Consider the following 13,178-nt stretch of genomic DNA (forward strand, 5'->3'; position numbering starts at 1 on the left):
TATGTTTCTTTAAGATTCAAAGGTTGTAATATTGTGTAGTGAGGTATATGTGGCATTTACAAAGTATATACAAAGAGGTTTGTTATACATATAGGTATGTACATACCTATACAGACACCAGTTTTCCCTTAAAAATATTGAGTTCTTTGGGAGTTTGTAACCGAAATGTTGCTTTGTGTCATAGCTAACTAAGGATATTTATTAATTTCAGAGTTACAATGAAGAATGTATTTCAATAGTTACGGCGTTATCATCTTCAGATTTACGGATGATGCAGTTTTTTGCTTATCAAATTCACCTCAATTGTTAAGGTGAAACAAAGTTTGCACAAAAATTCCACAACAGCTGTAGGATGTTTGACCTCATGCATGCACACACCCACAGGGAGATACCATCCCTTGTTGTTGGTGGGGGAAAAAAGTCTGTCAATAATGGAAATCCCAGGTGCTCAGATACTAATCTGGGATTGATGAAAACTTGTCCAATTTAACTGACTCTGCAATCAGGAGGTGGGAAAATCTCAATTACAGACTTTTTCAAACATGGTCAGCATTGTGGTGCAAGGAGTGGAGAATATGTTCTTGTGTGTTTAGTGGTGGTTCTTTGGTTTCCTAATTTGGGGGGTTTTTGCCTGTTTCAGAATATTCAGAGCTTCTAGCAAACAATGATTTAAAAAAAGAGACTAGGCTCTTTTACACAAATACCTATATTTGGGTATGTTTTTGCACATGGATATTTATGTGTAGAAATGTGTTTTGATTTTTATTTCATGGTAAATACTGTTATAGTTAGAGGTACTGAACATTTCGTCAAAACTAAGCAGCACCTGACTGCTGAGTAGCTCTCACTGTAGCTGTGAGGGTTCCTGTCTATTTCTGACTATTGAAAGAAGGAAAAGATTTGTGTTGTGAAACACTTGGCAGACATAAATGCCTCAATTATTAAGTCCTTGAACTTTACTTTCAAGTTAAAAAACCAGAGAAAACCAAAAACACAAACCACAAAAAGAAAATAATTGATGCTTAGAGGTTTATTCTAACGAACAGAAGCAAGATTACCTGTCTTTAAAAAGTGAATGTTGCTAATGTGTGGGCAGGGCAAAGAATAAGTATGCAAGGAATAGTTAAAAGTAAGGGTCTGTCTAAAGCTAAGAAATTTTTTCTTTCTCTTCCTTTTTTCTTTTTACTTTTGCAATGCTATGGGACACAGTTGAGGACACCAACTGAATGGCACCCAATAGAATGAACTGATGCATTTGTCTTTGTGCCAGTCTACCCAAGTTGTTTTGGATGGAAAATTCTGCAGTTTTATTTGCTTTAATCCAAACAATAAAATGTAAATTAATTTATATTTTAAAAATATTTTTATTTCTTAATGCAGAGCTGTGACTGGGAAGACACTTCACCCATATGATGGCTCTTGCATTTCAACTTAATTTTCTTTGCCATCCAGAGATACAGAAAACTTAGAGGAAAATTTACTGTGTCCTTGCTCCATATCAGTCAAGGCATTTAAATGCCTGAACATTTAAAGCTCTTCCATGCCCTTATCACTTTGTGTCTGAGCACTTTGTATTGTACACAAGGTGCATGATATTATTACAAGAACAAATGTTTCAAACGTTACTTGGTGAACTGTGTGTGCTTAGAAAGCCTTTGCTGAGTGGACAGCCAAGACTAGCTTTGAACAAGAATGATTGTCACAAGAATTTTTGGCACTGCCCATGTGAAGCTGATACCTTGCAGTCCCTCGCTGCACACTGAGCTTGTTACTCCTAAGTTTGAGGTTTCAGCCTACGGAGAGAGTCTGTGTATGTTTCCGGTAGGACTTATTGCTACCTGATGTTCTGCATTTGCTACATAAATAAGCTTTTTGTTGTCATTTAGGAGACAAAATGCTGATGGAGTAAGACAAGTCTTCCAGCACGAGCTTTACTGAGGTCTTAATGCCTTCTGCCTGCGGCCAGGAAAGCTCCCCCCAGGAGAGACAAGGCTGCTCTCCCGGGCTTGGCAGGGAGATGCCTGCTCTGCTGGGCACTTCTTGCTCAGATTAGCATAGCCCAGCCTATATCACACACACACCCAGTAATACCTCATTTTGCCACTGGAATGAGGCCAAAAGCACAAGCATTACAGGGATATAAAGCGGGAAGTTACTGGAAAGGATCACAAACTAACGTGAGACTAGACCAAATTTTTGCAAACAGCAGAAAATGTGATCTTTGTTGTAGACAGCTCTTGCGTTTAATGTGGCTGTTTATATGATTGAAGCACTTAGTAAGTGTTTTCATTGAGTATAGTTACAGAACAGCTGCAGAAATCTTAAGTGCTTCTGTTCATTTTTTTTTTCTCTGTAGTTTGGAACAGAAAAATCTCAGAAGAAAACTGGAGACTGACAGAGGTCAGGGTGATTCCTCAAGTGTGCACCCTCCTGACAGAGGCACTGCTTTTGTGGGGTAGGAATGATGACAGGGGCAAAAAGGAAAAGAAGCACAGTCTGGAGGAAGATCCAGGCTGTTCGCTCTGAAGACATCAAAGCCTGGTGTATGAGAAGGCTGCCTATCTTGAAATGGGTGCCTGTCTACAACTGGAAGGAAAATTTGGTTCCTGATACCGTTTCTGGGATGATGCTAGCCATTCAACAGGTGACTCAAGGTACAGTGAACTCATTTCAGATTATTTTTTTAAGTTTGTCTGGTCATATCTAATGTTAATTGAATCTAAATAAAAAGATAAGGAAAAATATATAGTCTTAACTCATTTATAGAGTGAAAGTGCAATGTGGATAGAAATGCATTGTGATATTGTAGTTAATTTCTGTGGAACTTTATTATTTATCCCATACCTTTGACAATTTTTCAAACATTTAATGTGGGAGGTCAGAGAGCAGTACCTCTATTCATACAGCATATAGCTATATACAATGTTCTATCAGTTAAATAACCACCTTTTCACTATTTCATATGGAAACCAAAAAAATAACTAAATGGTAATTGCACTCTAAGATATGCTTTTCTGGAAGAAACATGTGCATGATCCTATTACCTGTAAAATTCCAAAACACAGCAGGAAAAATTCACAAATTTCTGTATATAAAGAATGTTCCTGCCAGAGATATTATCAGAGAGAGAATCTGTGACATCCATAGCTTGTAAACTGATTTAGTGCTGTATGGCATCACCTACCACACCTCTTTTCAAGCAGCAATACAAAGTGGGGGTGGAGCTAGACTCCATTTTACAGCTTTAAAAAAAAAAAAAAAAAAGGGAGGAAAAAAAAAGGAAGGAAAAGGAAAAGCTTCTTGAACTCTTAAGAATGACCTGCAGAATTTAAGTTCCAGTCATCTTTCTTAGTAAAGTGATTGCTATGAGGAAATAAATGCTGTTGTCAGTTTTTGATATGTCTTTGAGAGTGTCACCTTCTAATGACAATATCTTACATTTGTCTCAGACAAATCACAGCTTCTTATCTCAGACAGACTAACTCCTTCCTTCATGTGAATGACATATATCGTTTCCTAACAGTCTTCCATATTAAGTATGTTTACTATCATTCATGTTGTTAAATTATAAACACTCCTTTAATTGAATTATGCTGGAACTGGAAACAACAGATTTGTGCTTTTAAAGTAATCAGGAACATCTGCATTGGCAAGATTTAGCTTTAAGAACCTTAATACCATAACTCTGCAAAGTATCTAATTTCACTGGTATGTGTGTATACAACAATTGTAATTAAAATGGTGCTAATAACAATATGTTGAAATTCATGAAAAATGCTATGTTAAACAGCATTTCTGCAGTGTTGGTAGCTTTAGCCAGGATTTTCATGTTTGACTGTTGTACCAAGAAGTTGTTTACTGTAAGAGATAAGTTTAAGAAGACCCAGTGAAGACAGAAAATACAGATTTGTGTTTTCTAGATTATTTTTAAGTACTCTAGAAACAATTTTATCCTTATTTTATGCTGTTTAAAAAGAAATACTTTGAAAATCCTGGTCTGCTTTTTCTTTCTCTGCTTGCTGCTTCTCAAGATTTTGGAATGATTTTAGGGGCTGAAATAGGAAGAGAGTTAGAGACAAAAGCATTTCATCATGTTTGTGGTGCTTTAATTTGAATGCAAATATAAGCACTTTTTCCTAGTGCTGTAAGCATTCCAACTAGCACAACCATCATATTTTCACAGGAAGATTTGTGCATGAAAAGGAGTTCCATTTGCTATACAGCACAAAGCAAAAAACCCAAATTTTGAGAGGTGCTATTGTGACTGTTTTCTTCCATCCACAAGATAAACCAAGAAATTTTTTAATGCAGTACAAGGCAGAGATTCTATTAATAGTAGAAAAAAAGGTAACTGGTGATAATTTGCTTGTTGACCATAGTGTCAATCTCGGCAACCTGTTTAAGCAAATTCAAGTATATGGAAATAAACCTGAGTTATGGAAGTATTTGGAAAAATGTACAGTTGTATTTGTATGCAACAAATTTCTGAGTGATGAAAGCTGCAAATTTCAGGGTGGAGAGAAGTCCAGTAGCTTGAGAATAATTAAGAGAGGCCTTCCAAATGAGCTGTATTTTTCACAATTTCCTTCTGTGGGATTTCTCACTGGCATTGGTCACATTCAGGCTATTCAGGTTGGCAACTGCTCTGATCTGGTGTAATGTGTTTGTGTTCCAGTTTCTAATCTAAATTTTAGATAAAATTGCTGGTTTCTCTTTGTATAGTCTGGAAGAAAAGATGAAAGTCACTGTCCTTACTCTGTCATAGTGAAAGCAACAAAACTGTGCTGGGGAAGAGGCGACTGAGAGGTGTAGTGAGATGGATATAAAGGCATGGGATTATCATGGTGCTGCTGGGCATTTGTGATGAAACAGTCATTACTGAAACCAAGCAATCATTCTGAAAATGTTCCTATAGTTGTTTTATTGTCTGCTAAAAATAATACATAAATATTAATTCAGGAGTCCCAAAATTCAATACTCTACCAATTGAGATAATATTTGTATTGTCTCTCAGCATGTATCCCCTAGGTTTCAAGTCCTTTATCTACTTCTACAGAATATGGACCAAGAAATGTCAAAGATAATTATGTTTCTGAAAAATTTATGAAAATATCACATAGGAAAAAGACCCTACAAGTTAAAAAAAAAAAAAAAAAAGCCCTTTCAAATACACCAGTTGGTGCAAAGGTCCAGCTGGACTTGCACAGTCTCAGACTCTGAAGTCAGCCACAAGTCAAAACCAGTAAAGGAAATCAGGCTTCATCATTTCCAGCTATTTAATTTTAGTTCCAAATGTAATTTAATAATGCTGATATAGAATTCTTAATTCTTACTTCGATACCTAGGGTTGAAAAAATAACCTTTGAATCTAAAATGAATATTGTGACATAGTGTTGAAGTTTACTATATACTGTAAAAGGAAGTTAAGAAATTTTAGCTTTTATATTTTGGTAATCACTACATAATTAGTCTCAAAAACTTCTCAAAATTCTGTTATTGATACACTAGAGGAAGATGTCTCTAAATTAACAAAATAAATCCCTAATTTTCTTGTTGGATTAGCATTCATTGCTCTCTCCCTTTTCCCTTTAGAAAATATTAATACCCCATCAACAATCATCCTATGAAGAGCCTTCTTTCCATTTAATTCTATATCCCTCACCCTTGCAAACAAATTCAACTGCTAGATCCATGTAGATGTCCCATAGGTGCATAAGCTTCTTTTTCCTTTCTGAATTGAAATCATACTAATAAAACAAAGGATCTGTTGTGCAGGTAAGTAGTTCTCAGCAAGCTGCTTTTTTGTTCTTCACTGGTAAATGAAGACTTAGTTGATAAGAGTTAATGAACATTAAGTTATTAGAGAGCATCCAAAGGAGGGTAATGAGGATGATGAAGGGCCCTGAGGGGAAGCTAAATGAGGAGGAGCAGAGATCATTTAGTTTGTTCAGCCTGGAGAAGAGGAGACTGAGGGGAACCTCAACATGCTCATGAGGAGAGATGGAGAGGCAGGTACTGATCTCTTCTCTCTGGGACCAGTGATAGGACTTGAGGTAACTGAGTCAGGAGGGATTTAGGATGAATATCAGGTAAAAGTTCTTCACCCAGAGCATGTTTGGGCACTGGAACAGACTCCTCAGGGAAGTGGTCCCAGCACCAAGCCTGACTGAGTTCAAGAAGCATTTGCCCAGTGTCTTCAGGCACATGGTGTGACCCTTGGGGTGTCCTGTGCAGGGCCAGGAGTTTGACTTGATGATCTTTATAGATCCCTTCCAATTCAGTTTATTCTGTGATTCTATGCTTGTGAGAGGTGGTGAATGACTGCATTTACATCACTATTTTTTCTTTTCTTTCATTCACTCATTAAGTTGTCTATCTTAACTGACAAGTTTTCTCACTTATGCTTTTCTGATTCTCTCTCACGTCCTTTGAGGAGGAGTGAGTGGCTGGCTGGGTATTTAACTAGAATCAACCCACCACAGGTGTGATTCATCTAACTAAATCTAACCATCTGCTTTGTTAAGGTTGATTAATTATATTAATAAGATTTCCTCTGAGTGTAACAGGGCTCTGGTGTAGATACTGATGAGGCAGACATCAAAGTTTAGGTGTCTAAACCATTATATTCGTGGCATTGTGGGTAATAAAGAGTTCATGTTTAACAGTTCATGGTTAAAAGCAGGTCTTACTGTTCTGTTTTCTGTAATTCCTCCACTGACCTGTCATAATAGAATTATTTGTGGGTTTTTTGTGTGACACGGTCACCCCATACTCGTATATGAAGAATACTTTTATCAGCCTGGGTTTGATTTCTTCTTGGTTTCCTTACATGATAAAATCAAGATGCATTATGATGCCGTCTTTCCTTGTAGCTAAATTTCATAAAACTGTCATCATGATTTTTTCTGTAGCCTTCAGAACATGTGCTATGGTCCCATCATATCTCTTCAGAATGCAGCTGCTTAGCTTATTTTCATGGTGGTAACTTTTATTGCACCAAGCAAATTATTCATCTTTACTTTCAATGTCTTTCATATGTCATCTTTCTTGACATTATTTATTCATTACCAAGCTCTTGATCCATCTACCATTAATCTACTTTCTTATCTTTCTTTGTTCAGTCTTGTCTTTTCAAACAAAGAGCTTTTTGCCTCGGGATTAAAATTTTGCAGTGTATGTTTGTTGGTAGTCCATACCTTGGTATTTTGTTATTTAGAATGTGGGGTTTGTGGTTTGTTTTTTGGTTTTTTTGCTGTTTGTTTTTTTTCCTGGGCAGAATTGTGCACACTGCTCACAAAGGCTGGCATATAGAAGCCATGTAGCTAGTACCATAAGCTTCTCTGAATGCAACAGAAATAAAGCCAAGTTTATCTGAAAAAATTTGTAAAACAGACCCTCTGTCATACAGCTGAGTTCATTTGTCAGAGGACTTATTATTCATGTTAGTCTGCTTGAATATATATTTTAGCTTATTTAGCTTCCCTATACAGGTGGGGGACACAAATGTGGGTCATGACATTTTGGTCATGACCTGCTGTAAAAATAAAGTGCTCTGCATAACACCTGAAGTTGTTTTACTCTTTCTGGATATAAATTTCTAATGTAGGTACCTAACTTCAGACAATGTCAACCTCTCTCTCAGGCTTCTTCCAAGCTCTCTCTTGAGGTTTTGATAATTATAAACCTCATCTTCAAGCTATTGATGACCAGACAGACTCCTGCTTACACAAATATATGACTTAAATTCTTTTTTTTTTTTAATTTTCTGGGTGATGATAGTACTTATACCCTGCACTCTTCATTATAACAATTTAGAGCTCCTTACACTGTCCAGTAATACAAATGTTTATGGGTAGGGAAATTAGACACACAAAAATGCTTTTGCTTGAAACAGAAAAGTAACTTATGCAATACTACATTGAGAGTTTATGGTGCAAAGAATTCAAGTTTCAGTAGTTTGTTACTGATATGAATGTCTAACACTGCAGCTGAGTTAAATCCCACCAAAAAACCCCAAACCTACAAGTGCTTTTTCAGCCTTAAAAAAAATGGGTACAAAATTCTACTGAAGAATTTGGTTTGAATAGAAGAACTTTGACTGAGTTTCCTGTGCCATGTGGGAAATGGTCAAGCACACGGATATATAACTGATATCAAACAGAGAAAACGAAACACATTCAGATTGAGGGCTGAGATGGGTAATTACCATCTCAGAATTCTGAAAAAACTAGGTAAGTGTCATTGCATACCTGGTAACATGTACCCTAGATGATTCTGTCAAATTTGGAATTATATTCTATGATTGATAGTGAGTGAAGTATTGTATCCCAGTTACAAGTCTGTATTGCAGACGAGGGACTGGACCAGATGCAAGCCACAGAGTTGTATTTCTCTTTAGTAATAATAATAATGATAATAATAATGAAAAAAACCACATGCACATAGAGCAATAAAGGATATCAGAGTGATTGATTCAGCTATGCAATTCTGAAGCAAGTCTCTAAGACAGCTGGTGAGATTTGCTTCAGATTTATGTATGGATTCTAAAGACAAATCTGCTGCTGCTCTCAGTTAGAGATGGTTTTAATGATGTGTTGGAAAATAATTAGCCTATTTGAAAAAAAAAAAAAGGCTGCTGCATGAGTTAGGAGGTGCAAAGAAAATTATGATTGCTGGCAGTGATGTCTGTTGATCCATTATGACCGATATTGTGTGTAATTTTGGTTGCCTCTGTTCATGGAAGGTGATCTCAGTAGAAGAAAAGGCTAGGAGAAGCAGCAGAAAAACCAAGATTATATTTGGGAGAAAACTTAAATGGCTCAGATAGGTTAATTAAAACATGAGAAGGTTTTTTCCTTATCAGGAAAAATAAAATTTTAAATTAAAAGAGAGTTACAGCACATGGAGAAATGAAAATAAAGTGACATGAATATGTTTAGATTTAAAATTGGAAGTAGTTCTATTTTAATACTGGGTTCAGAAGATGGATTGCCTTATCACATAATTCCATTCATGGATGTGCTAAATTAGAAACAATTGTGTTTGGCTGTCATAAAGGGGAGCAGATCACAAGGGAGGGTCTTCACAATTTTATGCTCCTTTTCAATTTTATGGTCTCTTTTGAGCTGCTGCTCAAAAAAACCCCTGAAATTTTGAACTTCTGTATATATATGAAAAAGTTAAGACAAATGTGTGGGAGTTTCAAAATGAAAACATTGCCTCTGTACTTCTGATTCAGTCTTTTCTTGCTAAGTTTGGAGAATCATAAACATTATTCTGTTTCTTTTGAAATGAACATTCTCTGTGTTAAGTTGCATGTACTAAATAGCTGCCCATTGGAAGAATGAAGGTATAAGATTTGGACTTTCAAACTTACCAGATTGCAATGATGTCAGTGTTTTTAGTTTAAAAAAAATATTTTTTGTAGGCAGCTAGTACAGGGATATGCTTCATGTAGAATTTATATTTAGTATTATACATTTGCTGCCTTTCCTATGACGTCTCATGAACAAGAAATGCTTTGGCTCAAGTGGATTTTGGTGGGCTGTTTTTTTGGAGGGTGGAGGGCCCTTGAGACATATTTCCTCTAAAAGTTAAATATGTAGATGGCATCTGATGAAATCAGTATTGTTATTTCTGCCAACTTCTTTTCTTTTTCATTCTTCAAGCCCAATAATAACTCACTGAGTCTTGGTGTGGTTTGTATGTTTTAATTAAAGTTAATTTAATCTGGAGCTGGATTTATTGCTGAACAACTAATTCCTTAACACTGGCTGGAGACTTTGACATTAAAAAAAATTAACTATACTGCCTTCCTGCATTCCAGAACTGGTGTCCAGTGTTTTGGAAGGCATGATGCCAAAAACTTAAATAATTTTTTTTTCCTTAGCTTTTCATGGAGGAACCCCAGCTGTGTCTTCTCAAGGGTGATAGTTGCCGGGGGTTTATTTCAGGCTCTGATCATAAATGTAGACATAAATATACTCTGAGCTGACTAACTGGAGCTAATAATTTTATTAAGGGGTAAAGCTCCCTTGTAAATATACATCTGGCTTACAAATAACATGTGCAGATGAAATCAAATAGGCACATTTGGAAACAGAGCCAGAAAAACCTCCTACAGAATGCATTGGAGAACCCATGTAGTTCATGATTTGTGGAAGAGAGTGTCCAGTTGAACTCTGTTATAGTTCTCTCATACAAACCATAATGATGTAAGTTGAATATGAAATTTAACATGTTAATGAATAAATGTGTGACAGTGTTTCACACTTTACAACTTTCCAGTAGAGGAGTAAGGCACTTAGGCTGCTGTGCATGCAATATTTTATTTCTAATGTCTATAAAAACTCTTCCAAGTTACACATATGTTAATACAGACCTGGCTAATGGACTGCTAGAAACGTGAATTCAGCTTCTGGATGACCTCTGGCTCCCTTCAGGCCTCCTGTCCAGGTGCACTCTGGTGTACATACATTGTATGTCCAGATGAGCTGTGTGGATCCCTGTGCCTTGGGGTGCCTGAGCACCATGGACAGAGACTGAGAAACCCAGGAAATGTTGGTTCTTGAAGGAAGAAATGACAGCACACATAATCTTCCAGACCAGAAAACCATCAATGTTCCTTGGCCATCAGTTTGCCAGAATGGATGCCCTTTTCATGGATTTCAGAAAGTCCAGCTCATCTGGATTAAGGCCTGTAATCACTCATGACAGGTTTTTGTTTCTCCACAGCACTGATGTGTCTCAAAAAATTTCCTCATAGTTACCTGCTTGCCAGAAACTTCTGAAGGCTTCATTCTCTGTTTATTCTTACTGAAATACAGAGAAATTTACCTATAATCCACTTTCAAAATGCTTCTTTGATTCTGGAGGTGGCCGAATTTTTCAGGTATTATGGCTGACTAGTGGATAATAACTCATAGAACTCACTGTGAAACAGTTTATAAAATCTTTTTGGTGTTCAGATATTGTGTCAAATTTATCTTAAAGGGGTCTTAACCTTTCATCTCAGATTGTCTATCAAGACTGATAGCTTTTTTTGAGGAGCTTTATTAAAAGAAAAGAAAACACTAGAAAAATTTTAATGTTCTGTTTTGTATGCATCTAAACTCTGTTATGTACAGAAGGGTCAAGCTGTCTTGTATAGTGAAATCAAAAGTGGGTGATGCCATCCACCTGTTTCTCGTACCATAATGCTTGCATCTTTTCCTTTTGAACATTAAGATACAAATGTCAGTATCTGAACATCTGTAAAGTGGCAGAATAGGGTTCTCCAAGAAGCATTGATAGGAGACTGATTCAATACGTGTCAGTTCTACATTTTAGGGCATCTTCACAAAATACCTTTCTCACTACATAAATAGAGCTTTGTGAACAGATAGAGAAGCTGTATTTTTCTGAAGCATGAGAGAGTGCCCACAACTCCAGATAGCATTTTTGCACGGGATAGGATGAATTAGTATCACTTAGGGTTCCATAAACCTGGAGACTGACCATCTCAGTATAGTCATACTTAAGAGTAAAAGGCTACATTTACAGAAAATTATTTGAATATACACTCAATCAGAAAAACCTTTTAAGTATATAGCTTTTTACAGTAAATATTAAATGATACTAATGTTGATATTCCTCAAATTAATTTTAGGCTTAATTTTTTCCAACTTCTTAATGTAATTTCTGCTTCACACCTTATATTTCCAAAAGACCTGGTAGAGTTTTCCTCGGAACAGATGTATGTATCATGAGCACATTTCCAGATGCAGAAAATAGTTAACAAGTTGACTATACTCTGGTGATTCATAGCTCTTCCTATGGAAAACATATTTTTTATTGCTGTAGTTTTGGCACTAATCTAATTGGCAGAAACTTCCAACTTAAACTGAGACCTTTCTCCTGTGGTAGGAGGTGGCCTTGTTTCCCTTTGTATCAAGCTTGTTATTTTGGAGTTACTTGAGTTTGACACCGAGCAACAGTGTTGAACATCTCTTACTTTTGAGTGTGGTGTGCCAGAGGATTGTTAAGCACCTGGTGCTAGTCACAGGTCTTGGTTTTCAGTGGAAGTGTGTCCCACAATGTTATCTTATGATAAGGAGGTAGTTAAAACAAACTACAGTATTAATGTACTGTATCCGAACTTGCTGTTCAATATTTGTTTGCATTTCTTTTCATGGAATTTATATTATGAAAACCTTAATGTCACTGCCATGGGGGCTTCTCCATATTACCAGTGAAGATTATGTAAGATCCTTACTTTATGATCTATTTCTTTTAAGTATTAGTGTTTGGAATAAGAAAAAAATGTTTCCTGTCTTTCAACAGGGAAGTTCTTGAGCAAACAGAATGCATTGCAGTGAAATTTAATACTAAAATTAATGAAATAAGCTGAAATATACTACTGATTACATCTTGAAAAACATTTGAACCTTTAGAACATTTTATTCCTAATCATAAAGCCTGAAGTCTTTACTGATTCTATGTTATTGTGCCTCTCTGTTCTTACACACTTCAGTAAGTGACACGCCTCAGTAATGGGAGTGAACACCTAACAAACACCATCAGGACTCAAGTCGAAGGCTGGTAATTTTAGCTCTGTCCTGATTGCCATGACCACACCATGAAAAAAATGACACACTGCTTCTAGAAACTTAATACAAAAGAATGTGAAAGGTCTAGGCATGAAATGGAGAAAAACAAGAGCCAAATTTAAGTTCAGCTTATCTGCCTGTAAACAAATGATACTTATCAGCAGCAGATCATCTGGATTTATAACCATAACCAGGATTAAGAGGCTCTTCCCAAAAACCTTCCAAAGTACATATCTAGCTCAGCATTCAGTACTGAAGCTTGAGTATTTCCCTTATGCTTGTCCACATAGACAGGTCACTTCATTTCAATTATGTTGTTATAATTAAAATGAGACTGAAGTTATACTGATTTTTCTGAATACTTCACTTTTGGGAGAGTAAAATAAATTAGCCTAGCATAATGCTTTATTGCAAGCCTGGAATATCTGTGTGAGTAGTATTCGACTAGTGAATTAATTCCAAATTTTTTGTTTCCTTCTAGTTTTGTTCATAGAATGGTTATAATGGAAGAGCTTTCCAGTGTTAAAAAAGCTTTAAAAACTTCTTCTTTTCTATCTTCCGCAAGCCTTCTTCATGCTCTATTTTGTCTGG

The 13,178-nt window shown here is 36.2% G+C and overlaps 1 protein-coding gene across 1 annotated transcript in view; it reads left to right on the plus strand.

Moving 5' to 3' along the window:
• Positions 1-2,461: 2,461 nt before the first annotated feature.
• Positions 2,462-13,178, plus strand: part of SLC26A7 (solute carrier family 26 member 7) — a gene marked incomplete at both ends in the record, with an annotated part of 63,367 nt that continues 52,650 nt past the window's right edge. Inside the window, one exon of the mRNA XM_083860286.1 lies at positions 2,462-2,654. Coding sequence (XP_083716412.1) covers positions 2,462-2,654 — 193 coding nt within the window. The remainder of the gene's footprint in view (positions 2,655-13,178) is intronic.

This window comes from Zosterops lateralis (genome assembly GCF_965231275.1).
Source record: "Zosterops lateralis genome assembly, chromosome: 1".
Classification (NCBI taxonomy): Eukaryota; Metazoa; Chordata; class Aves; order Passeriformes; family Zosteropidae; genus Zosterops; species Zosterops lateralis.